Source organism: Drosophila yakuba, chromosome 3R, assembly GCF_016746365.2.
Source record: "Drosophila yakuba strain Tai18E2 chromosome 3R, Prin_Dyak_Tai18E2_2.1, whole genome shotgun sequence".
Lineage (NCBI taxonomy): Eukaryota > Metazoa > Arthropoda > Insecta > Diptera > Drosophilidae > Drosophila > Drosophila yakuba.
The window spans coordinates 25,543,491-25,569,591 of NC_052530.2; the positions used below are offsets into that span (position 1 = coordinate 25,543,491).

Genomic DNA, 26,101 nt, shown 5'->3' on the forward strand with positions numbered 1-26,101 from the left:
TTGGGCTGTGCGGAACTAGTTCGCAGTGCACTGTGAACTGGTCAGCAGGGAAATGTTCGTTAATTTCAAATATTCCTCATTATCAAATTTTCAAATTACAACTAAGAATACATACTTTAATCGAGTTTCGCAAAGGTAAACTCGTAGATGTTATTGTTTTGAAAACATTATTAGTTAAATTACACTAATCCGTAAGAAGATAACACGATTGAAAATATAGATCAACATAAAAATACAATATAATTTTTGATTGGAACTCCCTTAAACGAGGCTAACACAGTACTACTACCCGTGATTCATTTAACAACTATATTATTTAATCTTAGATAAGAAACCTGGCAATTAAGCACCAATTTAGCCAAAGTGACTAGCTCGAATTCATCCCCAATTCATCCTCAGTACAATGCGATTCCTGCGAAGGCTGACACGTCGATTTCGCTCCGCCTGGCAGCGAAGACTTCCTTCAAGTTTCCGCCGAGGAAAACTCCATTCCCAACTGGTGACATTTTGTGTGTACGTGACCGTATTCCTCAACATACTTTACGGCGTTTATCTCGGTCGCTTTTCCTTCAGGCGCAAAAAGTTTGTGTTTTCCAAAGGGGTTACTATCTATAGCTTATGTTTGGCCACGTGTTTTGCACTGTTCTACATCTGGAATATATACAACGAAATTTCCACCGGCCAGATCAACCTGCGAAATACTATTGGAATATATTGCTATATGAACGTCTGCGTTTGTCTTTTTAATTATGTGACACAATGGGTAAAAACTTTGGAGATAATCCGATTCCAGAACAGTGTTCCCCTTTTTAAGCTCCTCGATTCGGTGGACATTTCGGCGATAATTGTGTGGCGGGCATTTGTGTATAGCCTACTCAAGATCGTGTTCTGTCCGCTCATCGCGTATATAACTCTGATTCTATATCAAAGACGCTCCCATCCGGAAAATCAGTGGACGAGTTTGGCGACCGTGAAGACCATGTTGCCGCTGATTGTATCGAACCAGATAAATAATTGCTTCTTCGGCGGCCTGGTAATTGCAAATTTGGTGATTGCTGCGCTAAATCGAAAGTTGCACGGCATTGTTAAGGAGGCCAATATGCTGCAGTCACCTGTCCAGATGAATCTCCATAAGCCCTATTACCGTATGCGTCGCTTCTGCGAGTTGGCCGATCTTTTGGATGAGTTGGCCGAGAAATATGGCGTCACTGCCAGCCGCTCAAAGAAATACCTTCATTTCACGGACTGGTCCATGGTGATGTCGATGCTAATGAACCTTCTCGGCATCACCACGGGATGCTACAATCAGTACTTGGCCATCGCGGATCACTACATCAACGAGGAGCCTTTCGATCTCTTCCAGGCCATTGTGCTGCTGGTATTTCTGGCTGTGCCCTTCCTGGAAATCGTCATGGTGGCTCGGATAAGTAACCAAACTCTCATGGAGGTGATTGTCATCATTTTGTTTAATCTCTGATAAAATACTAAGCTCTTATAATTGCAGACCAGGAGAACTGGAGAACTCTTGCAGAGATTCGAACTGCAGCACGCCGATGCCCGTTTCAAGCAAGTGGTGAATGCCTTCTGGCTACAGGTCGCCACCATCGACTATAAACTTATGCCACTGGGCCTCCTGGAGCTGAACACCTCGCTGGTCAATAAGGTTTTCTCGTCCGTCACTGGCAGCCTCCTGATTCTCATTCAAAGTGACTTGACCTTAAGGTTTTCTCTAAAATAAAATGGATAGCTTGAACTGTTAAGAATAACACAATATAAATAAATAAAAACACAGCGTATTAAATCTTTAAAATACTATTTGAAAGAACCGCCTTAGTCAGTGAAGCAGTCAAAAAGCTATTTTATCGATAAGACTCATAAACGCGTTACTACAGCTGCTTGTCTAACACATTTACTGGTTACATTATAGTTTGGTAGATAATTAAAATTTTATTCAATTAATCAACAAATATTTTAAGTGTAGTTTCTTTTTTAAACATATTTCAAAGTTTGAATTCCGTGCGAATATTTCGATAACACCAATTGAAACCAATCGGTTTAGTTGCTGGTTATCGTATCGATATCGAAATCTATATTGAAAGTGAAAACTTCTGTAGACGGAATAAATTCAATTAGCTAAATTAGTTTTTAAACAGTATCCTTTGCAGCCAGTAAGAATAAACAAACAAAAATCATGTGCGGCGGTTTCACCTGCTCGAAAAACGCGCTAATTGCGCTCAACATTTTGTATGTGGTAAGCAAACACAAACAACATAAGCAGAAAAACAACAACTGTTGTGCAAAGCAAAAGCAGCAACAACAAACACGGAAGAGGAACAATGAATAAACGGCAGCAGCAACAACAACAATAACTACAATGGAAAATGAATAATTAAATTATCATTATTGAATCATTTTCGTACATAAATATATATTGATTTTCCTCTGCGGTGGCAGGTGCAATCTGCATGTGTGTGTGTATGTGTGTGTATACATACCTTTCGGCCATTTGTTGTTGCTGCCCTCAAGACGAGAATCCTTGAGTCCTTTTTCATTTGCCTCCTTTCATTCTTTCTTTTTTGCTCTGCGTGCGTGTGTGTGTGTGCGACCCCACAGATGATTGGATTCCTGCTGATTGGAGTGGGCGTGTACGCGCGTGCCGCCTCCATCGTGACCAACCTGCCGATTGTGGGCGGGATCCTGGCCTGCGGTGTCATCCTCATATGCATATCCATGCTGGGACTCGCCGGAGCCGTGAAGCACCACCAAGTGATGCTCTTCTTCGTATCCTTTTGCCACAAAGCCTATCAATTTACAAACGCACAGAGCTGGCAGCTACAGTCGTGGTCAACATAATAGCAGCGCAAGCTTAGAACTTTAAATTATATCTAGGGAATCGAAATTTTGATTAGCCTTGCATCGCACTATTTAAAACCTGTAGATAATTTCTTTAAACAACATGATGCAAATTGAAAGCAAGGATCTTAAGATATTTAAGTAGGATACTTCTAACAATAATTTCTTTAAAGTTTAAAACAGAGATCTTACTAAGATACTTCTTACAATCATTTCCTTAAAGCTTTATGCACTAAATAGTTGGTAGCTTCAAAGCATATCCTAGCACTGCTATTATTCTAACCGCCATTGTGGCCCACCACGAAGGTCGTGGCATGTGGAACAATTAGCGTACTTAGCCAAGTACCCACTTCCGCAGAGAAAGCGGGCCCGTAATGACTGAAATTATGAGTGGGCCTCAGTGGCTGTAGCTGCCGCCTCGCTTGTTGTGCTTCCATGACGTCAACTGGAGGGTATCACTACGTGACCCCCAGTGAAAATATATTTCAAAAGCACTGCCCGGCTTAGCCTTAACCTTTAGAACCTCTCCGGCTACAGTACATGATCATTCTGTTCATGCTGTTCCTGATCCAGTTCTCCATCGCCAGTTCCTGTTTGGCCGTCAACTCCGAGCAGCAGCAGCAGTTCGCCGAGCAAGGATGGATGACGGTGCCCACGGATTTGCGCAAACAGGTGCAGGACAGCCTGAAATGCTGCGGATTCAATGCCACCGCACCGAGCACAACTCCCGTGGTTCCTTCGCCAAATGAGCCCTCATGCGAGCTGATCAATCAACAGTGCTGTGCCCACTCCTCCGAGCCGGATTGTCGCTGTGAACCCTGTGGACCCCTACTGGAGGACAAGATCGATTATGCCTTCAAGTTGTGCGGCGGTTTGGGCATCTTCTTCAGCTTCACTGAGGTAAAGTGCAGATTAATGCATATCTGATACAAGTAATCCAATTTCCTATCAAACCAATCCCCACATGCTGCGCTTAGTTCGTCGGCGTCTGGCTAACAGTTCGCTATCGCAATCAAAAGGATCCGCGGGGCTTGCCCAGCGCTTTTCTCTAAATTAGAAGCTAGTCGTGAAAGGGATAAACATTTTTCAGATACAGAAACATTCAAAACTTCTTTAGTGCATGTATTTCTGCTCTGTCTCTGCTAAATGTTTAACGTTGCGATGGAAGATTTCATGAGCCCTTGGGGCCGACATACCATACATATACAAGCATCCTTTATATTTATACCATCTACAGATATATATATATTAAATCACATTGCCGCAGAACTATGTACGTAATGTGTTAGTTCGTAATTGATATACAACTTTAGACATATATACATATTATAGAGAGATATATATAGAAGGAGAGAGCAAAGCGTTTAACCCAAAAACAAGCAATCAGCTAAGAAACATATTTCCCTTTACTCTCAACACATTTTCTTTAACACTTTCGATACAATTTGTACTAACACGACTGCCTCTCTTTGACTAAGCATAAATCCAACAAGTGACCAAGGGTGAGAATTGTTTATATAATTGTTTATATAGTTTGATTTCATATTTTTAATTCTTGAATCTGTTGAGCACTGTTTAATTTAACTTTTCTATCACAGGTCCTGGCTGTTTTCCTGGCGCGTCGCTACCGGAACCAACATGATCCTTGCTATCTTCCCGCACGCGCCGTTTTTCCGCACGATTACTTATATTGAACAGGCTGAAACTACAACGTGGAAATGAAACATTTTAGTCAAAGGGATGAAGGCTGAATTTTAATTCTTACAATCGCGTTTCCTAACACAAATCGAATGCAAACTGGAACAAATGATTACTCTTAATAGAAGGAGCAGGAGAAGGTTGAGAAGTTATAAATGTGCTCAAAACTGCTGCTATTAAGGATAATTTTATTTTACTATTCTACATGCTTTTATTGCACAAAGTTATTTAATTATGAAACCTCCATTGAGATTATGTTTAGATGTAATATTTTAATCTAAGTTTAACTGTTTGAATGTCCTTAGTTAGCTCTTAATGCCTTTCTTTGCAACTCGCAACAATCATGAACGACTCGACGTGACTCGACCTCCACTCAAAACTACTGTACCACTACGAGACAAACATTTCAACAACCTGATCTTACTGTAGAACTAACAACCAGTCAACAATTGTAACTAGCAACGTAATAAGTATACATCAACCTATATACAAACGTAATTGCATTATTGCCCTCAAGGCGTATAAACAATACTCTAAATGTTAGCTGTGTGTTAAACTTTAAACTAGCGAGAAAAAAAAAGCCCACAAAATAACAAAAAAAAACAGTAATCCTCTATACATATACATGTCAACAATTATACAAGTCTGTACGGATAAAGCCCTACACATAAGAAAACTGCTTCTTCAATTTTTTCACTTCTTTTCCGCACTAGCTCGACTTTCTCTGCAGCTTATCCTTCTCGACTTTTACCCTCGCCAAATGCCAAACGCCATCAGCCACCAAAAACAAATTGAAACACATCACAACCAACACGCTACTTCCTCTACGCACACTTCACACTCACATGAAAATAGTTTTCCCAACAGTTTCCTTTCCAGTTTCTTTTCGAGCGACAAGTAAACCATTAGATAATATTCTCTGTATTCTGTGCTGTGATTGAAGTAAATATGATCTTTAAAACAACAAAAGCAAAACGAAAGCGAGTCTTGAGTTTCATTTCCCGCATTACCCCAAACCCAATTAATGAGCGACACTTCCTCTTGGGAATTCGCGGCTTGGGATATCATTAGCGAAGGGTCTCGGCTTACCACAGTCATCCTTGCTGCCCGCAAAAGGTGGCGAAATGGTTGGGGGCTTAGGATAAGGAAGGATAGAAATTTGTGTAATGGTGTTGCGTTTTCCATTTATTACGGTTTGCTCTTCCTCACATGGAATTTTATGTCTGTATCATGATTTAATTTGTTAGTTTAATTGTTATAAATATAACATGAACCAATAAATTATTTAGATTTAAAAACAAATGGTGTGCTGTTAAATTTTACGTATACATTTTTATTTAATAATTTATAATATTTATAATTGAAATTTAAATATTTAAAATTGGTTGTACCTTTTCTATCGATTTGTAACCACAGTCCCAAACACCATAATCATCCTAAGCGCAGAAGGAGATTAACGCTAGCGCTTAGCCTGACGCCTCCCTGGGGCAGGAGAAAGGGGTGGGCCCTATGAGTGAGGTGGTTCCCACACTCAACGAGAAAATGGCCGAGGGAAAATCTCACTCAAAGCTGCGTTGAATTGGGCCAAGTTCAACGCACTGCGATGCAGAAAACATTGTTCTCTCGGCGAGAAGAACTAGAGAGAGAGCTGTTCGCTTACGTAACAAGGACTCAGTCCAGGGGCGGATATCCAGGGGCGGCATTTCCGCTTTTGCGTGCTGGAATGTGGGCGTGGTGGTATCCTGCATGCCGGGTTTGACCCAGCCCCAAGTTGGTCCGCCCCCCCCAAAAAACACGCTTGTCTCATTTCTTGGTAGGCCGTGTTGACACTCGCAGCGGAAATGGTCAACAACAGATGCGACTTCGTCACATTTTCCTGCCTGCAAAGTGAAATGGAAATGGAAATGGAAAATTCATCCAAAGTGTCGTGTCAACGAGGTGGGAAAACATCAGTATTTATTTGTCAAACAGATCAAGGAAATGAGCGTCTGTGTGGGCGCTTGAGAGACATATCCTCCAGAGGCCATTGGAGAAGCAGGAATGCACACTAAGAATAAAAATATCGATTCAACAAATGGAAATATAGTACATTATACTTGCTTGTGTATCGAATGAAACTTTAAATAGTGCATTAAAAGTCGCAGGCAACTAACATTTCCATCTGAGGGTTGATTTATAAGCAGTTTCAATATGCCAAACCCGCTCTGAACTTTAGAATTCCTAGGAATCCTTTGGGTAACCTTAATATGATTGACCCTTTCATTTTCGTAGTGTTCTTGCCGTTGACACGCGCCAGATATTAAAATTCCTAATGGCTGGGCTCGGCCCTTATCCCTGAATCCACCATATGCTGTGTTCTCAACTGTTGATCCAACGTTGCGTATGAGCGATGTCTTGTCAATTGCGTGCCCCATGAGACATAAAACGATGTGATTCCCGGCATAAAATCCTGATGATTATTATTATGCAGTGAAATGGAAATTTCATGCCATTTCTATGAAGATTTCTTTCTTGTCACTTGAGTAAATGAACGTTTTTCAGCTCCTTCGAAGCGAAGCCGCCGCTCGATTGTCGAAAATCCACGAAAGCAAAACGTTTAGTCACCGTTTTACCGCTCGCTCTTCCTCTTCTTCTTTGCGGGGGGAGGGCCCTTTCCGCCCATCGTAATTCGTAATTCGAATTTACTGCCCATGTCGGTGTCGTGTCATGTTGGACTTATTATCTCCGTCTGGGCCGCAGTCAACCATGGCGATTTTTTTGGGGCATGAATATGTGTATATATATGTATACACGGCTGTATGTGAAAGCTTAGAAATTAAGCGATAGAGAACAGGGGAAATTTATTTGAATGTCAATGTCAAGTTAAAGTCAAGCCGCCTATTGATTACATTTAATTAAAACCCACGGACAGATGTGATCTCATCTGAAGGGAAAATTTACAAAATTCATCAACTTGTTTACGGCATTTTCTTCTAATTAGACTCATACATTCCTTGGCATTGAACATATATTGGTTCTAAAAATCTAAACAAAAAGTTCTTCTGGTAAACAGCTAAAAAAAGATTACCCATGGGGAATGTGAAAATTAGCATCTCATTGTTTCCGCTAAAAGAAAAGTATGCACAACATTTTATGTTGATATATACAAAAATCCAATAAATAAACCTGTTTGTTTTGACACACTTAAATGATTTTACGCACCCTTCAACTCGGCAAATTCATTCTAATGTATTCAGCAGCATTTCCATTAAGAAAATCCTTTATATTTTCGCTCAATAAATTCCACAATCCGCTCGAATAGGAAACGCTTTACGACCGCCATAAAACGGAATAAAATGAATAAACAAATACCGACTTCGTGTGTGTTTGCAGTTATGATGTGGCATACATGGCGTATGCGTAACGTCCACCCCCACATCACTCAGGTTGCGTATACGACAAGTGGAGAGCCGCCGTGTTAAACAATTTTCCACACCTTTAAGGTTCTTAAGTGCACATTAAAAAATAACTCAATTCAGCTTTAATGGTCAGCTCATGTCCTGTAGGCCAAGTAATTAGGAGACGGAGGAGCAACGCGTGTGGCATGGTCTGCGCAGCAGCTGTTGCACAGAAATCCATTACCCAGCCCAAAGACACCCCCTCTCACCGTACGCAACTTCTATTTGAGTGGGATTTTCAAGAAATTGTAAACAGTTTTTATTGGCCTTGCTTGCTTAGCTGTGGGGCTGTATAATTAAATAACCCCTGGACAGTGGCAAAACTTGGCCGAGTTCAAAATCGAGTGAGGCGAGTGAGCGAGGCGCTTCTTCCTTCAGAGCGTTGAGTGAAAATTATAAGAGAGAGAGTGAGCGAACATTTCAACCAAGTAGAGTCGAGTCGAGCCATTTCGCTGTGTGGGACTCCCCTTCAGTCAGTTGGTTTTGAAACCTCGCGCAGCTCTGGTCGTCGCTCTTCTGTCCGTGTTGCCACCGTGATTTTGTATCGGAAAAGAGAGTGTGGAGAAGGGGAAGAAAGCGTTCCTGTTTGCTTCACGTGCCTGCAGATAAACAAAGCAATTCAGCAATCGAAATACCAACGCGCATATCGCGACAAGGCAACACGATATAATAGTGCTGCAATTTTCATTATTTGGTGCATATCAGGAAAAGAGGCAGCCGAACTCAGCGCAAAGAAAAAAACACAACACCTAGAACTCTTTACGTAAGTCAGTGGAGCGGGAAAAACGACAGCAACAATAAATATGCCCAGTACGGTGTATGAGTCGTAAAACTTTCTCTGTTAATGCTGTCTGCGAAGAAAATCAATAGCTCGATTCTTGCTGTTATCCTGTCGCAGGATACACACAAGCCAGCTGATGCGACTATTGCACTGTGTCTTGAAAACATCTGCTGGTCAACGAGGTTTCTTCATATAATTGAATAAAGTTCTCAAGGGTATAGGGAGCACTGTAATTGTATCAACCCTTCTCCTTTTGCTACCCCTATTTCTATTCCGTCTGCATCAGCTGGATATCTGCATTCATTGGCCTGTTGTTCATTGAAATGGTTCAGCAAACGCTTTCAAGGCTATATCCACTTTAATGGGTCAACAAGCTGTGCAGACACTAAAACGGATTATCTTCGTTGTCAGTGGAGGGATGATTCATGATGTGGAGAGTCAAACTTTAAATTAACTTAGAAAGATACTTTTCAACACCCTCGTTTCCCAATTAGTTCTTCATTAGTTTCTACTACTCTTAGTTTGCATAATTACACTGATTAAGTTTGTCATAAATCATAAGAGATATCTTTTAAGGTTCATAATCATTTGAGTTCCACCCCCAAAAATGACTAAGCTCTAGAAAATACCTTTGCAATATCCTGCCAATAATGGTTTTTCCAAGACGCTTTCAATAAATCTCTTAAAATAATCCCCCGATGTGCCTCTAAGTCCCGAAAAGTATGCAACAGTTCCATCTGCTTTCCTTTCTCATAATTACAAATTCAAGGCATAGCCAGAAGCCGAGTAAACATTGCTGCAAAACAAGTATAAACAAAGTGGAAAATTGAGGACACCGCCTTTGCCCTTCCCTGCGGCGCTTTTGAGTGGCTGCCTGGTCAAGCTAATTGTGGCTGGCCTTGAACTTTCTTGCCCAGCGAACAACAAACACCCAACACAGAAAGATACTTCGGTGCCAGAGTGTGGCATAACTTTTAGAGGGAGGCATTTCATGTTGGCGCAACGTGTCCCATCTTGGGACCAAAATAATGCGCAAAGTGCCAGCGGATAAGCCTCCGCAGAATGAAAGGCTCAAACATTTGACTGGTCCGGCTGGGTTTGCAAACATTTCAAGGACTCCAAGGAGTCCCCCAAACAATTTTCCAAGATCCAGCACACACGAACCCTCGCATTGATGTTGGCACGTGACGTTTCCCTGACGTTTTTTAATTAAAAGCTGTCAAAATGCTTTGTGCGCGCTTTCCACTCTTTCGCTGTACACATACAAAATAAAATTAAATTTATTTAATAAACCAAAAAAAAGAGTATTATTTGTATTAATTTTTATACTTTTAAATGTGGTCATAAATTTTAATTATATTTTTCAAACGACTTTTAATAGAATTCTTTCACTGTAGTTCCTTTGCCCCTTTTTTTCTAGCCTACGGCAAAGCTTGTTTAGGCCTCCGAATGTGGCACGCATTTAAATGGGCTTTGCATGGCCTTTGCCAAAAGATGCTGCCACTTTTCACATTGGAATTACGCGCTATTAAAATTCCATTTACGTTTCAATCTCTCACCCACACCTCGCTTTCTGTTTGCAGGCACCCACCGCAAGATGTCGCTGCTGCTCACAGGAAACAGTGCCTCCCTTTCCGAGGAGGAGCTCGACGAGTAAGTAACTAACTTTGCTGGCTGAAATTAACAGCATGGCCCCAACTTGGGCTGACTTAATTCCAAGTTTTTGTTTTACTCGCCTGCAAGTTTTGGGCCCCGGAAGAGTGCCAACAATGCTGGGGCTATAAATAAAAACTTTTGTGACTAAACTTCGCAGCTGACTAACAATATGCCAGCCATTGTTGGTAGTTAGAAAAGTTGGTAATGCGGGTGTGTTAGAGCAATTTGCACTCGCAAGGTGGATTGCCAATTTGTTTACAGCTTGCAACAAGAAAGTTATGTACATATATTATCCTCTTGGGAGTAAAGTTGTCGGTTGATTTCTACAAGAATCTATTAGTAAAAAGGGTTGCGCCTAAAAGTATAATGCAGAAGAGTTCTCTAGTGATAAAATAAAGAGTAAATTAAATATAAACACTGGTTATAGACAGAAAACTAGCATAACTGATGTCAAAATGGAATATACAACTTATATATGCTTTAATCTGATTTGCTCTGCTCAACAGATTAGTAATTCTCCCTTTTACCCAATGACACAAATCGTTATTAATTGGATTAGCCATAATCGCATAAAACCGGCTACCCACAAATTGCCTTTAATTACTGGCTCATTCAGCTATCAGAAACATTATGTCAGCCACAACTGAGACCTATAAATAGGATTGATCAGACACAGTATCTTGCACATTCCCTGCTGGCAAAGTGCGAAAATAAATGGGTAACTAGCGAACCGAGGGCGTTCTATTATCTCCAACAGGCCTTCAGTGGCCTTGGGCATTGGAGTGGGTGGTGTTGCTGCCACTTTGGCATTGCTCATACGCACAGTAGTCGCAAGTTCAAAGCCGGCAAAACAATAAAGAGCCAATTATCGATTCGGGCGGGCCCATGGCATATGTCAGCCGGTTGAAGGGCCATATTGCCAATACGCCCACACCCAAAAAGGAGTGGGTGTGATCCTTGGCTCGCGGCCAGTGGTGCGTGAGTAATGCAATTTGGGATGACGACACGACTTGGCCCACTGAACTGGCCCTGACTTTTGCGTTCTTCGCCCGATTTCTCATTTCTCAATCCCTTTATAAACCATCTGCATTGTCCACAGCTTCATTTGCATTTCTCGTCTCATTGTTTGGACTTGGCATGACCTTCCGCCTGACTTTCACCTCCAGTGGCCCTTTAGTAATTACCCGACCATGTCTTATCTGCGACCTGCAGAAATGCTTAATAGCTTTGTCCGGGTAAATGCAATTCCATTTCGCCCCTTTTGTTGGGGGGTTGAAGGTAAGGTACGGCTCAAAAGGACTTTACAGCCTTAAAGGATGTCCATTTAAAGCTCTCTGATTAATGGTTTGCCGTGTGACGTGACTAATGCATAATTCTGTCTAAGCTGGAAAAAGCTTTTCCTCTCCTCGAAGAAGTTCCCAAACATTTAAATCGATTCTGGATTTATGAACTTTCACTGTGAGAAAATGAGAAAGGTATGTCGGCTGGGGTAACGAAGTATTTAAAGTTAGTTAGGAAATTAAATTTTAAATAATACAATATACAAGTTTAAAATAACCAGAATTTGTATCTTGTGCATAATTTCTAAGAAGTGCTAAGTCACCCTTAAATAGATCAAGTGCTTGGGCTCACAAAGGAAAGACATGATTCATGGCAGTGACATTTGTTGCTGCCAGTGACAGTCAGGCTTACCCACGGTACCCAACCAAGTGGAATGACCCAAAGAAACGACTTCAAATGGCCACGATTGCGTACTCATCTCAAATTACAAAGAGTACCTCAAGAAGTACTATGTACCAGTGTTATGAGGAAAACAAACTTGAATATTGATACTGAACCACTTTTCATGACTTGTGTTGGTTAATGAGTTTTCTTTATTTCGCTTGCCATTCAAACGAATATCACAGCAAGTCTCGCATAGTTTTCGCTTATATAAACAGCGATTTTTGTTTGGCTTTGCAGCTGGCAAAGTCCATCAATGGTAGTTACGGCGAATCGGCCAAGTTAATTACGAGTATGGCCATTAAGTGGATTCCACTGCTGCCGCACTCTGCTTACCGCCAAAATGCGACCTCAAAACCAAATTGTGAGCCTCGTCACGTACATAGAAGCCTCCCTCTCTTTCTATTGCAGTCTCGCTGTCTCCCTCTCTGCCTCTGTTATTATTCGCCTCCCTGTCTCTGTCGCACTCTCTTTCTCTCTTGTGGGATTACTGAGCCAACACAGCCGAGCCCCCTTTTTGACTGCTTTTGACTAGGCTTTGTTTTTGCCTTTTGCTCTTTTCATTTTTTTTAGTACCTACTACTTGCGCAGCTCTCGGGTATATTGTGCTAGTAAGACATATTACATACATATATTTATATACATATATATCATATACATACATATACATATATATTAATTTAAAACTCAACAGCTTGAAGTTCGTTTCTGTAAGGGGTAAAAATCTTCTCATATGCAACACAGCCTAAAACATTCTGTATCTAAATCGGGTATCTTATAGTCTTACCCATTTGTATTTATTTTTCTGTTTTCTCTTTCTGTTTGTTCAAGTTTCCTGTTTTCTTTGCTGATTGTTTCGCTTTCTGTGTGCCAGTGTGAGTGCAGGAGTATCGGTGAGTGGGCACTGAGCTCCTCTTTGGTTTGTCTTTCGCCGTCGTCTGTTTATGTATATATTTAATGGCCTGACTACGAAAATAAAGCCACCGACATCGGATGACGCAGTGCTGACTGGGCCTACTACAGTAATGGCAAATAGTTGCGCTGCTCACATTCTTGTAGCTGGTGAAATATGGCTTTTTGTGAAGTAACTTTCAGTTACGTTAACAGGGTGCCTAGTTCTATAAAATTAGTGTAAAAATGGCAAATTAACCGACTTTGGTTTATTTGCATCTAATTTGCAAATATCAGAGTTGAAGAATGTGAAGCGATAATGGTAGCTAAAAACCCGTTTAAAATATACAAAACCAAAAATTCCAAGCCAATTTGCATATATAAAATGTTATATTATTGGTTCGGCTGATTGGACCTGATCGAGCACCCTGTTCACATGGCGAATAAAGCAGCGAAATTGCAATAATTGGATTACGCAAATCCGTTATGCTCAGCTGCAATTTCGCCTCAAGGCTCGTGGCCAATTGCACTTGATTAGTGATGCATACATAAGTCGCACTGAACTGATAACAATCGGCTGTATGAAATTCCATAAAGGTTTCCTTGCCCCCGCCGACCAGCTCGTTTCTATTGCACTATCAAATTGCGCAGCATAACTTCCGATTCGCCGAGAAGATTGTCTTATCTATATAGTTTAGCAGAGGCGGTGCAAAATGGGCATTCGGCTAACAGAGCTCTGTAAACCGGCCTATATAAGAGCCGGCGAAACCCAAGAAATTTTTTCAGTTTCGCTCGAAGCGTTGACGTGTCTACACGAGTAACTAGTTTTGTTTTTTTTGGCTCGCTGGCTGCTTTTGGTTGCTAGTTTGCTAGTTTGGTAGTTTGTGGAGTGAAAAGGACATTCGAGAGGTGACATCATGCCGCCCACCATTACCGATAATCAGACGCACGACTTCAAGGCCCACTACGATTGCGCCCACAGGTCCTCGCTGCAGGACGACGAAACGGATGATGCGCACGTGAAAAGGATAACGCGGTAAGGATGCTGAAACCGGTTTTCGTCCTGCAGCTGCTTCTCTACAGCACCCGGGGGTTGTTGCTCTTGGCGGGAGAAAGTTGCTCTGGCAATTTCTTAATTCCTAGCAACAAATAACAACAGTTTTCTATTGATCACCAAATCAACAAATCCATTTGTGCACTGCAATGCAGTCTGCTGTCTATAGTTTGCCGGATGACAAATCGCTGAGTTGGCAGCAAACCACCTCTTCATCTGGGCGAATACCGAGAAAAACGCCTCTGCCAAAGAGCCGAAAGGAAAACAGAACGCTTGGCCAGTTGGGCAAATATTTGCACAGACCGGTGGGTGTGCCGGCAACTCGATTACCCTGTATTCATTTCACAGATTCATTTTCATCTTATCCGGTTTCCGAGCTCATCAACTCATGAGTTATGCTTCAAACTGTGTGCATTATAATCGGATGTTTGTCGCAGTGCTTACGAAATATATTTACTACGCTTATCAATCAAGGTCAAGACTACACGGTTTTTTTTATTGCTGATTATGCTAGAGTCATAGACATTTCGCTTTTTGTTTTGCTCACACTTCTAACATGTTTTTTTTCCGACTCCCCGTTTGACGCACTTGACAATGATTTTCGTTGGGGTTTGGTACAATCTAGGCACCCTACATCGCATGGGGGGTCTCTATAAATACAGGCACTAATACAAACCAGATTCAAATATTGATTAGAAATACGAAATTTGCAACTGGCATTTCCATTAAATAAATAAATATGCTAACTCACGATTGTGTGACAAAATTTTGTGTGTAACAAAAGTTTATTTTGTGAAAAATAATTATTCCAGTGCTGACGAATTTCTTCCTGCCTAACTACTGATTACACTTTTGGGGGCTTGTTCGGGCAACCACATTTCTAGGAAGTACTTAGATAACCTTATCTTTTATCAGAGAACCAGTATTTTTAAGTGTGATTTACTCCCGACAGCTGAAAGTAATTAACCCATTCATTTCTTGGCCTGAAGTGGGCGTGAATTTATGGCCCCGACGGCGGCGAATAGAATGCAATCCTAATTAATTCGCTTTGCATTCGCTTTAATTGCAGATACTCCGATGGAACCGTCAAATTGCGCAACTCAAACATCGAGCTCATGGACCAGGACATCCTGTATCACCTGGCATTGGGCAGCGAGAGCCACGATCTGCAGGAGATGTTTGGCGATGTGAAGGTGAGTGGTCTGAATGAATTGAATTATTCATAGTCTGAAACGGGTAAAGACAATAGGTGGAGGAGACTAGACCCAGACCTAGACCTTGATTGTTATCAAATCAAGTGGGGCACAAGCGAAACGAGTTCATTAGCTGTTGCCAATTAAGCTAATTATATGCTTAGTCAGAATTATAAACTCAATAAATATTTCAATACACTAATCTAGTACAGGTTCGATTTGCGATTTACAAATATATTTTATATAAATAATCATAGTACAAACTTTAGGTTTAGCCCAGTATAGTCATACCTAGGCGGCGTGTTTAGATTACAAGATCAGCGGTATTAGTAATTTACACATCTGAAAAACGAGGCCGGTTATTCCCCTTTATAAGCTCACTTAATAAATGCCTCTGTGAACTCTTTGACTTTCAGTTCGTTTGCATGGGCGGCACACCAAAGCGCATGGAGAACTTCGCCCATTTCATAATGAACGAGATCGGCTACAAGTTGCCAGCGGGCACCCAACTGCAGGACATCAGCGCCTATTCGTATCGCTACTCGATGTACAAAGTGGGCCCGGTGCTGTGCGTCAGCCATGGCATGGGAACGCCCTCGGTGAGCATCCTGATGCACGAGATGATCAAGCTGATGTACCACGCCAAGTGCAAGGATCCCGTGTTCATCAGGATAGGAACCTGCGGAGGAGTGGGGGTTGACGGCGGCACCGTCATCATTACCGAAGATGCCCTCGATGGTCAGCTGAGGAACTCCCATGAGTTTGTAAGTCTAACTGAAATAACTAAAACTAGAATCATCTCACTAAGCACTTGTTTTACAGACCATTCTCGGCAAGACCATTCATCGTCCTGCGAAGCTGGACAAGAAGCTAGCCCGTGAGCTAAAGTCCCTGGCCAGTCCCGATGATCCGTACGACACCATCATTGGCAAGACGCTGTGCACCAACGATTTCTACGAGGGCCAGGGCCGTTTGGATGGCGCATTCTGTGATTTCAGCGAGAACGAGAAGATGGACTACCTGGAGAAGCTGCGCGAGAACGGTGTGGTCAACATCGAGATGGAGAGCACCATCTTCGCGGCCCTCACCCACCATGCCGGCATCAAGGCAGCGGTGGTGTGTGTGGCCCTGCTGAATCGCCTGAATGGGGATCAGGTCAACGCGCCCAAGGAGGTCATGAACGAGTGGCAAGCGGTGAGTGACCCAGACTAACATCCTGTCAATGGAGTGTAATTAAACTTATGATTTGTTACCCTCAACAGCGCCCGCAGATCCTTGTGTCGCGCTACATTCGTAAGGTCCTTACGCACAATGGACAGCTGAAGTCGCTGTTTGGACATCAGGGATCCATCAAGTCACCACGACGCTTCAAGCTCGTCCAGCAGGAGTCTCAGGCCCACGAGTAAACTGGGCCACATAACCAGTTCCATCTCAATTCACCTTCTTACATTATATGTGCGCATCTCTCCAGTATACAATCGTGTTTCAACATTCCCTAGTTTAGCTCTGATTAAGTTCCTAGCTTTATTTCTGTGTATATCGCCCACAACCTCATTGGATAATTTAAAACCGAGCATATTGTACGTATATTCATTGAGCTGCCAGGCGCTGAAATATGTTACCACAATTTAATATATATATAAATGTATATCAATAACATATGAAAATAGTATCACTGAGTGTGACGTTCAAAGGTTATCAGAAATAAACGCTTTTGAGATCACAAACAAAATAACGAATAATATAGAAGAATTATGAAATTGTTAATTGTTATGTTGCATATTTTAAATGGGGCTTATCTATTAAGCAAAAGTTCAACAATAACAAACACACTTAATGCTACATTTCCATTTTATAAATTATTATATTACAATGTATTGAAATTCCTAAAGATTTGTTAATCGTACGTGTTGATTAGTGTTGCTACCGTACACTCGTCTCTAAACCAAAAAAAAAACCAACAGCACTTTATCTTTCTCTGTCTAGTTATATCCAAATTTAATGAAAACAATACGATGAAGAACAAAATGCTGAAAATAACATCAATACAATTACGTTTAACACACGACAAAACCAAATATACAGGTTATATTGTAAAAACGAAATTTATGAAAAATATTTCAACGGTATATTAAAAGAAATTGTAATTAAATTATACAACCAACTCTGCGACTTAACATTTTTTGGTGGCAAATTGTTATAGAGAAGATACCAAATCAGCGGACTTGCCATTATTTGGACTACATATATTTTTAAATAAGTTTACAATCGTAAAAACCTCATGCTGCAGATACAGTATCTAGTTATTTAAATCTCCTGTATTAGAAGTTTATTGCTGGTGTTGAGGTTGTCCTGTGGCAAACGCAGCATGGCTTCCTTTGGTGTCGAGGGCGGACTTTGTGGCTTCTTGGGAGCACCTCCCTTGTTGGCCTGCAGCTTATTGCCCAATGCCTCTGCGGCTGACACCAAGTTGCTTTTGACCATGCGATTTGGCTTGACCAACTCGGCTAGATCGTAGTCCTTAATGGGTGGTTCGGTTTTCTTGACCACAGTTGTGGCACTTTTCACAACCTCTTTCTTGGCTTCGGAAGTCTTCAGTTGCGGAGGATCAATCTCCTCAATTTTCAAACGTGTGGCACTGGACGGTGCCACCTCTCCCAACATCGAAGTTAGCTTCTCCACGGCTTTCGTGGCGATGGCATTACCCGGCTCAAAGTCCAGGACCTTTTTGTAAATGCTTAGGGACTGAAACGTAGAACTTTAGCTGAATACTAACAGAAAAAGGTATACAAAATCATCACCTCAAGGTGTCTTCCTTCGGCATTGTGGGCCTCAGCCATACGAAGGTGCGCCTTAACATTCATAGGGTCCAGCTGCAGACAGGCCTGGCAATCCGATATGGCCGAAAAGTATTTCTTCAACTTGAAATCTGTGGATGAAGTCAACAAGAACTTGTATCTGGAAGAATAATATATACTATTATTACTTACGAGCGACAGCGCGGTTATTGTAAGCATGTACTGCGTTTTCAGGATCGTATATGATGGAGCAGTTGTATTCCTCAATGGCATTTTCGTATTCCTTGGCCTTGAAGTTCTCGTTGCCACGCAGTCGATGTCTTTTAATACAAATTAAATAAGTGGTTAGCAAATAAAGCACTTAACAATATCTACCTTTCGGCAAACTGCTCCCTCTCCAGTTGGCTTAGGTTCTTTAGCTGTGCTTGGAGGCGTTCATATAGGGAATCCTTTTCGCTTCTTAAATCATCAGTGGCAACCGATTTTTTGCGAGTGGCAATGATTTTCTCTACCTGCTCCTGGTCGCGTTCCTCATCCAAGTCCATGCGCAGTATCTCCTCATCGGGATCGTACTTATCCCATTTACTATAATCCGTGGATTTAATTCGAGCTTCCTTATTTTTGGTATTAGGCTGGGTTGGGGCCTTTGGCGCTGGTTTTGGGGCTTCAGTTTTACTTTCTGCATCCACATCGATTTTGGAAAGTTTACGCACAGATGGAAGATTCAAATTCTGCTTAACTTTCTTCAGCTCATTGAGAGCACTATCCTTTGTTTTAATGGCGTCAGTCCAGTCCTGAAACAATAATTCCATAAATCCTGAATCCATAAATATTTATATTAAATTTAGAAGAAAACCTACCAGAATTGGCTTTAGTTCGGTTTTGTCCAAGATATTGCTTTGCTTTATCTGCTCCTCGTAGCGAAATAGCTTACTGTCCGGTTTCAGTGCCTTTAGTTTCTCTTCCGCACATCGTTGCAAATCAGGATAATGTCCTTCCTGGCCGGAACGCAGGACTTGGACGATTTTCTCCATTTCCCGGGCATTTGTACACTTTTCCACATGGGCAAAGTCCAAATAGTGCAGTGGTATGTTGTATCTTTCCAAAAGAGATTTCTTTTTTTCATTTTCCATGTCTCCGCTTTGCACTATCAAATAAATACAGGAGCTGCTTGGGGTTTTTATTTAATCTTGTGTATATCGATCAAACAAACATTTACCGGCTTGCTTGACAACAAACATCTGTGCTCTTGTGAATTCCCTAAAATGTCAAAGTGAGAGTTTTTTTCAGCTTGTTTCAAAAGCAGCATAGCTTCTAAATGTTTGACTAAAAGCAATGAATCGAATTAAAACGCTTTATTTAAAATACACTATTGTTTTCTTATCTTCAACCCCCTTAACGCACCATAGAACAACGAAAAGAGTGCCCGCAGCAGAAAACTGTCATTTGGCAGCACGGCTCATATCAAGGTTCTATGGTGTAATGGTTAGCACTCTGGACTTTGAATCCAGCGATCCGAGTTCAAATCTCGGTAGAACCTTTGTGATTTTTTTTTTATTTTTTTTTTAACAGAAAAAGATACGTTTAATTGGGCATTATGGTATTTTATTTACTTCATTCTGTTTCTTCTGCAAGACACATATGATATTGTATATTTGGCGTTTTGCTTCAATTAGCAAATCATCATTTAAGACGGCTAGCTCCTTTGTTACAAATTGACTAAATTCTTCAGAGGCCCTTTGCTTTTCGACAGAGGGAGATTCAATTGGCTTTGTTGGCTCATCTTGGTCCAATACTTCGATAGACACCTTGCAATGGCTGGGCTCAGGATCAGACCAAAAACAAACTTCGTTGGACGCGGGAGAGCTCGGCTGAATACGATTATCAAACTGATTGACAACGGAATCGTTAGAGCTCGGGCGATTGCTGATGGCTTCGGGATCTGGTTTTGGCTCCAATTCTTTGAACCAGGACGCATCGTCTTCGAAGCTACTTGGATCGGAAATTCCATCTAGCTTTGTGAAATCAATAGGAGTCTGAATTTTTAAAATCTTTGAATAATGAATCCACTCAGACTTATCTCCCACCGAATCTCGCTGTGTTCTGCAATTATTCGTAATATAATATAGCAGCTTAATAATAAGCAGGAGTACTTACCTAAACGTGCGCATAAGTGATTCAATTTTGGATTTAATATCCACTGGTAATATGCGAACGCCACGCTGCTGAAGCTCATTATGCATATCCTTGTAGACATCAATTTTTTTCCTATCACTTTGTATGTGACACGCGAATTTTTCCCAGACATCAACGAATATGCTTTCCTCCGCCGGCTGCCAAACTCTTCGCGACTTCACCCCAACGTTGCTGGTTTTGCTGTATCTTTTCCTTACTCTTTTGGCGTTGGGCATTTCCTCATCGGTAAAAAAGTTCACAGCACTTTCATCCACGAAGACGCTTTTGAATGGTGTGCCTATTAAAAAATGAAAACCGTTTAGAGTGCAGAAAACTTAATATTTCTTGAATTTCGAACCATATTCGATACGTTGTGCGGGATCGGCCATATAAACAGAGGAACGAGTTTTGTCTGAAATGTTAAAATATATGATTCGATAGATTTTCGTGGTTGAAATTCCATAGATTTTTACGAGAAGTCTTCGGTGGCTGCGTATAGTCCTTCCATTCCGAATCCTTGACCTCGTTGGCAGATGCATTCACCACCAGTGCCATCGCATCGAAGTGCCTCCAGGTGATAGATTGGTCCTCCTGGTCGGAGTGCAGCAAGCTGAAATCGCGGAGATTATCAAATCGTTTCTCCATGTGAATGTTATGTACTGACTTGAAATACTTTCGCTTCAATGATTCCATTTTGGACTTGATTCCCTGGACATTGATCTCCACGCCAACATCTCGTAAAAAGGGCTCCAGTTCCGCATAGGTATCCGTCAGTTTCTTGCCAGGCTCAAACAGATGCAAGTTGTGGATCCAGATATCGATGAACCTGTCCTCTTCGGAAGCGTGCCACTTCCTTCTGCTCACTAAATGGAATTGGATAAAGTTTAAGTATACTTTGAACTACAGATTTCAAAACAAAGCCTGATTTCTAGAGTGTCACAGAAACACGGAAATATTTTAGTGATTGATATCATAACAGTCAACAAAACGCTGTGGTATTTGTTAAGTCCCTTAATTGAACTTCTACTATTGTTTATTTAGTTGTAAACTTACTTTTTCTAATATTCAACTTCAGTTGATATTTGTTTACAAAAATTTAGTTGATAGTAAGACCGTTTTATGAATCCCAGAAAATCCAAGAAAAACAACTGTTAGGGCTGCCAACATGTAAAATATATTTGTATACTTGCAAAGTAAGTGGAATTTTTAATTGTAAACGTTTCTTATTTTTATATTAATTATAAAAATTTTAAAGTAAATGTTTTAGATATGCATTAAAACCTTTTCTTAAAAACAGTATAACGCAAGAGGAACGGCGGAATATGAAACAGTATTTAGATCTGGGTTTAATAAGACCGTACTGGTGAAAATACTAAATTTCAGGGCCTCATAAAAAGTTACTCTGATTTCTTTAACCGCCAAGTTCAAAACTCCAAAAAATAAATCAAAGTTAACAAGTAATAATAAAAGATGAGTTTTGAATAAAATTACGTAAATACATAGTTTATTTAAGTGTTTAGTGTAAGCTTTAAAACTTATTTACATGGTTGTGCAGCAGCGATACAAGTATTTCTGTGTTGGGCTTTACAAAATACATAATAGGTACTCGTACATTAATAAATATATTTGTGTGTATGTGTGTGTGTACTACTCTTGCTTTAGCAAACAATTTAAACCATGTACTAAGGACACTCAGTTTCAATATCTTCCCACGCTCGAAGTTTCCCCACCTTCCGTTTCCTCCCAGGACCTTTAAACATTGGAACCTTGATTGGATCGACTACAAAATAGATTTTTGGTTCACTTAGTGCTAGATTGATTCACTTAGGATCTAAAGGTGTGCGAACACAAAGTACTTGACAATCATACGTATAGATATAGATTTAGATAATACAGGTTTTACACTTTAGATATTTCGTGGCAGATATTGTGTTTTGTGGACTTAAACTGATGCCTGAAGTGATGAATGAGAGTTATTCGAACTATGTATTTTCCGATTGCTTTCTATTTTTAGTAGGAACGTTGCAGAGCAATGCCGAAAAGCAGAAGAGAAGCGAGACTTACAAATAAATAAATATACAATTGCAAAAAGTAAATCGGTTACCTAAATTATGCTGGCTAACTTACACGTTTATATCACTTTTCGCAAATAATTCGTTTGATTAAATTAATTTGAGGCCTTTGCACGAATACAAATAATGGTAAATAGTTACAATAACTAAATCGCGTTTTTGGTTGAAATCAATTTGAGTTCTTCCCCACCCCACTTTTTCCATATGTTCACCTAAAAGATGTTGATCTGGAACTCGCTGACAATTCCCTCAAGGAAGTTCTTCAGGCTGTGATACGAGTGGCTGCGCCAGTAGATGTTGTTGTTCACCTGCTCCAGGGCCAGCTCGATGGCCGATTCCACGGCATGTAGTCCCAGTTTGCGGCAGGTGGCGGCCAAGTCCAGCAGCTGGTGCTTGTGGTAGTCCTTGTTCATGTAGATGGTCAGCGACTTGATCATCTCGGACAGCGTGGAGAAGCCATCGCCATAGCTTTGGTTCAAAGTAACAAAAATAAGTTAAACAACACTCAATGTAGCACACAAAGTAGCACTTACTATTCGGCAATCTCCTTTATGTTGCCCTGCAGAAAGTCGAAGGCTATCTCATGACCAATGGCATTGGAGGCCACTGCGCGGAAGGCCAAGGCGCCATCCTGTTTCAATATGCCCGACGTAGGATTGATGGTCATGTTAAGGTACCTACAAAGTTGTAGCACATTAATCTTTGGTCTTTAAGCAATCCAAAGAGTAACTCACTTGGACAGCAGCCAGGGTTTGGTGGTGCAGCCCAGCGAGGTGAGTATCTCCTCCTTCTCAGAGGCGCTGGTGGTTGTCTTGTACTGCTTGTAGGCGAAATACCATTCCGGTGAGGAGCCCTCCGCCAAGGAGGTGCAGTAGATCACAGACTTGAGATTTGGCTTAATGCTGTTCGTTTTAAATAATATCTATAAGTTATAGTTTTTATAGTTAAAGCCTATACTTACGGATTGTTTTTGGGATCGCGCATCCACTCGCGGAACTTCATCTGCGCCTTTTGGGTGCAGCGATCGTAGTTGAACTTGCAGGCAAAGTAGGCCACCAAGGCGCGGTGCTTCAGTTGCAAGTGCGACTCATTGTCCGGCTCATGCAGGCCATAGTGATCAAAGGCGGGACGTACGATGAACTTCATGAAGGCCTGGTTAGAAAATTGTATTATAAGACACTAAAATAGTTACTAGTTCCATTAGAATGCCTACCCTGAAAGTCTCGTAGGCAGGCTCCCGCTTCAGGTTGTAGATGAGATAGTTGAGACCAGGCTTGGCGGCAATCCACAGCAGCTCATCATCCACGGCATCGAACAGCTCCATGAGGAAGGTCAATCTAAAGGTAGAATAATGCTCTCAGTTCCATTTACTTGGAACTTACTTTCCAAACTTACGGTATGTCGTAGGTAAGGTATTCCGCCTGCGACAAATGCAGTGCATCGTCCAGCAACTGGGCTCTTGTGATCCTGGGCAGTGTGCTGAAGTTCTTCTTGAGCGCCAGCCAGGAGGTCATATCGTAGTTGACCCGATAGTAACCCTGTCGGTTAAGATTCAAATAGATCACGTTGTCGCTGTTGCTGTTATGCGTGAAGACATTGCCCACGATGAGCTCCTCCTCGTCCTCGCTCCTCATCCAGTGGGTGGGTATGTTGTCGCCCTTGCGCAGCTCATCCGTCTCGAAGGTGATGGGTATGAACCAGGTGCTCAGATCCGCAGTGTTCTTGGAGGGCAGCAGATAGCGCTCCTGGCGCAACACGAGATCAGCACCACGACGCTCCACATTGACAACCGGATAGCCGGGCTGTGTGATCCACGAGTCCATGATCTGCTTGACACTCAGATCCTTGGGCAGAGTGCCCTCTTCGTGACCATGATGCGTGAGCATGGCCCACAGATCATCTCTGTCCACGTTGCCATAAGCGAACTTCTTCAGAAGATCCCGAGTGGCCGACCGGAAGGCCACATCGCCCACAATCGAGTTGAGCATGCGCAGCAGTATTGTGCCCTTGGAGTAGCTAATGGGATCGAAGATCCGCCTGACATCGTTGGTGGAGCGCACATCAAAGGATATGGCGTGCGAGGTGTTGTCCGCATCGTGCTCCATCGACTCCTTGAACTCCAGCATTGTCAGCGTGTCCATGCTCTGGAACTCCGGGTGTGCGTGCTCCAGTGCCTTGTAGCTCATGTAGCAGGCGAAGCCCTCCTTCAGCCACAGATCATCCCACCACTTCGGCGTCACCAGATTGCCGAACCACTGGTGGGCCAGCTCGTGCGCAATGATGCCGGCCACCACCTGCATGTGCTCCGAGGAGGAGGCCAACTGCAGATCCTCGGGCACCAGGAGCGCCGAATCGCGAAAGGTTATGAGGCCCCAGTTCTCCATGGCAGCGAATCCAAAGTCCGGCACGGACACCAGATCGATTTTGGGCAGCTTGTTCTTGATGCCAAAGAAGTCCTCGTAGTAGGGCAGGAACTTACGCACCATCTTGTACGCATAGTGTGTCATACCCACGAACTGGGGTCGCGTCCATATCTCCACACGCGGCGTCATCCCACTGTCCTCACTGGCAAGCCCCGAATCCACCATGTTGGACACAATGAAAGCCACCAGATAAGTGGGCATCTTTGGTGTCGTCTGGAAATCATCCCTGGTGAAACCACGGCGATGGCGACTGGTGCTCGACCTGGGCATGTTGGACAGGGCCATCCTGAACTGCGCTGGTCTGACTATGCTGATCGAGAAGTTGGCCTTCATGTCCGGACGATCGAAGCAGGGAAAAGCGCGTCGGGCATCCACGGGCGAGAATTGAGTGCTTATCATCCATCTACAAGTAGGTGCAAACTTAAATGAGTTTCCTAGATTTTTTTGGGGCATCACTTACTCTTCGTGCTTGGTGTCCGGATTGGTGTAGCTGGTCTTGTAGACGCCCTGCAGTGTGTCCGTCACCTGGCTGACGAAGTCCAGACTGAGCAGCACTCTCAGCTGGGTTTCCGCTGCCAAAGCTTTGCCCAAATTGATCACGAACGTGGCATTATCCTCACCGTAGTCACTGTCGAAATCCAAGTCCTGTTCCTCGCTGGCATTGCTGGCGGAATCGGAAAGTGCGCGGATCACCCGGACATTGGAGATGCTCATATTGTGCACGTCGAGCACGATGGGCTCCCAGCTGGTCACCTTGGCCACGTCCCGCTCGATCTCGATGGTCAGGCTGCCATTGCTGCTCGATGTTTCCACACTTGGCTCAATCAAAAGGCTGCAAGAAGATAGATGTGTATCATATAGTTTCGATGGTATCATGTATAAATAGAACGGGAAATGCTTGGGCATTTGCAGGTGAAATGCAAATGGTGGCCAAAAATGCCAGGTCGCTGCCATCAAAAGTGCCAATCAATCAATCAATCACTCGCCCAGAGGGCAAATTAGAGGGTAGCACAAACAAACATGTGTTTGGCACACCAATCGCCGCCATTCGGGGGCATTGCATTCTGCCTCGAACTTCGGACGCCGCCATTAGTTCGGAATGAAATGCGGCAAATGAAATGCATGCCATCAAAAGCCGCATCAGCCATCAAATCAAAGCAAACAAGAAGCGCAATAATTGGCTAGCTGGCTGCCACAAGTATACAATGCTCTATGGTGGCTACAGATTTGTATACTCTAAATCTAAATCTAAATATAAATAAATAATTTTGTTTAAAGAACTTATTGTAAGTGCCATTTAAATACAGTGATCTGCAGTTAAATATATTTAAGCTGTTAATGACACTCG

General features: G+C 42.2%; 6 protein-coding genes, 1 long non-coding RNA gene and 1 other non-coding gene across 12 annotated transcripts in view; 4 read left to right on the forward strand and 4 right to left on the reverse strand.

Moving 5' to 3' along the window:
• The first annotated feature begins 274 nt into the window (after nucleotides 1–274).
• LOC6538333 (putative gustatory receptor 97a) lies at nucleotides 275–1,781 on the forward strand. Its single transcript, XM_002098824.3, has 2 exons — nucleotides 275–1,447; nucleotides 1,505–1,781. Exons 1-2 carry the CDS (start codon nucleotides 404–406, stop codon nucleotides 1,736–1,738), a joined length of 1,278 nt encoding a protein of 425 aa, XP_002098860.1. The 5' UTR covers nucleotides 275–403; the 3' UTR covers nucleotides 1,739–1,781.
• Nucleotides 1,448–2,617, reverse strand: LOC120321733. The gene is made up of 2 exons (XR_005561446.1): nucleotides 2,496–2,617; nucleotides 1,448–1,729 (listed from the first exon to the last, which is right to left on the reverse strand). It is a non-coding gene; the product is annotated as an uncharacterized LOC120321733 (long non-coding RNA).
• Nucleotides 2,082–5,526, forward strand: LOC6538334 (tetraspanin-13). Of its 2 annotated transcripts, XR_005561445.2 has the most exons (5): nucleotides 2,083–2,251; nucleotides 2,614–2,781; nucleotides 3,391–3,753; nucleotides 3,831–4,355; nucleotides 4,452–5,526. XR_005561445.2 is itself a non-coding variant. In XM_002098825.4 (4 exons), exons 1-4 carry the CDS (start codon nucleotides 2,192–2,194, stop codon nucleotides 4,545–4,547), a joined length of 687 nt encoding a protein of 228 aa, XP_002098861.2. In that variant the 5' UTR covers nucleotides 2,082–2,191; the 3' UTR covers nucleotides 4,548–5,526. The 2 variants fall into 2 exon arrangements, 1 of the variants encoding a protein (XP_002098861.2); XM_002098825.4 differs by lacking the exon at nucleotides 3,831–4,355 and having other exon boundaries at nucleotides 2,082–2,251.
• Nucleotides 5,527–8,460: 2,934 nt separating this feature from the next.
• Nucleotides 8,461–17,052, forward strand: LOC6538335 (uridine phosphorylase 1). 2 transcript variants are annotated; one of them, XM_002098826.4, is made up of 6 exons: nucleotides 8,461–8,751; nucleotides 10,353–10,422; nucleotides 15,162–15,285; nucleotides 15,702–16,049; nucleotides 16,108–16,479; nucleotides 16,548–17,052. In XM_002098826.4, exons 2-6 carry the CDS (start codon nucleotides 10,367–10,369, stop codon nucleotides 16,689–16,691), a joined length of 1,044 nt encoding a protein of 347 aa, XP_002098862.1. In that variant the 5' UTR covers nucleotides 8,461–8,751; nucleotides 10,353–10,366; the 3' UTR covers nucleotides 16,692–17,052. The 2 variants fall into 2 exon arrangements, with proteins under 2 accessions (XP_002098862.1, XP_015048784.1); XM_015193298.2 differs by lacking the exons at nucleotides 8,461–8,751; nucleotides 10,353–10,422 and adding an exon at nucleotides 13,832–14,074.
• Nucleotides 17,053–17,501: 449 nt separating this feature from the next.
• On the reverse strand, nucleotides 17,502–19,320 carry LOC6538336 (sperm-associated antigen 1). The gene is made up of 5 exons (XM_002098827.3): nucleotides 18,944–19,320; nucleotides 18,459–18,877; nucleotides 18,276–18,403; nucleotides 18,087–18,214; nucleotides 17,502–18,030 (listed from the first exon to the last, which is right to left on the reverse strand). The coding sequence occupies exons 1-5, from the start codon at nucleotides 19,214–19,216 to the stop codon at nucleotides 17,593–17,595; spliced, it is 1,386 nt and encodes a 461-aa protein (XP_002098863.1). The 5' UTR covers nucleotides 19,217–19,320; the 3' UTR covers nucleotides 17,502–17,592.
• Nucleotides 19,321–19,551: 231 nt separating this feature from the next.
• On the forward strand, nucleotides 19,552–19,623 carry Trnaq-uug. The gene has a single exon. It is a non-coding gene; the product is annotated as a tRNA-Gln (tRNA).
• Nucleotides 19,624–19,666: 43 nt separating this feature from the next.
• Nucleotides 19,667–21,388, reverse strand: LOC6538339. Its single transcript, XM_002098828.4, has 6 exons — nucleotides 21,312–21,388; nucleotides 20,923–21,121; nucleotides 20,732–20,868; nucleotides 20,617–20,670; nucleotides 20,241–20,556; nucleotides 19,667–20,186 (listed from the first exon to the last, which is right to left on the reverse strand). Coding segments are annotated over exons 1-6 (1,215 nt in total). The 5' UTR covers nucleotides 21,313–21,388; the 3' UTR covers nucleotides 19,667–19,678.
• A 345-nt stretch (nucleotides 21,389–21,733) lies between these two features.
• The window catches only part of LOC6538340 (aminopeptidase N), a 31,402-nt gene continuing 27,034 nt past the window's right edge, over nucleotides 21,734–26,101 (reverse strand). For all 3 annotated transcript variants that reach the window (XM_002098829.3, XM_015193301.2, XM_039375272.1), the window contains 7 exons: nucleotides 25,214–25,585; nucleotides 23,726–25,156; nucleotides 23,544–23,667; nucleotides 23,292–23,482; nucleotides 23,065–23,232; nucleotides 22,864–23,007; nucleotides 21,734–22,798 (listed from right to left, as the gene is read on the reverse strand). In XM_002098829.3, coding sequence (XP_002098865.1) covers nucleotides 22,543–22,798; nucleotides 22,864–23,007; nucleotides 23,065–23,232; nucleotides 23,292–23,482; nucleotides 23,544–23,667; nucleotides 23,726–25,156; nucleotides 25,214–25,585 — 2,686 coding nt within the window. In that variant the 3' untranslated portion in view covers nucleotides 21,734–22,542. The remainder of the gene's footprint in view (nucleotides 22,799–22,863; nucleotides 23,008–23,064; nucleotides 23,233–23,291; nucleotides 23,483–23,543; nucleotides 23,668–23,725; nucleotides 25,157–25,213; nucleotides 25,586–26,101) is intronic.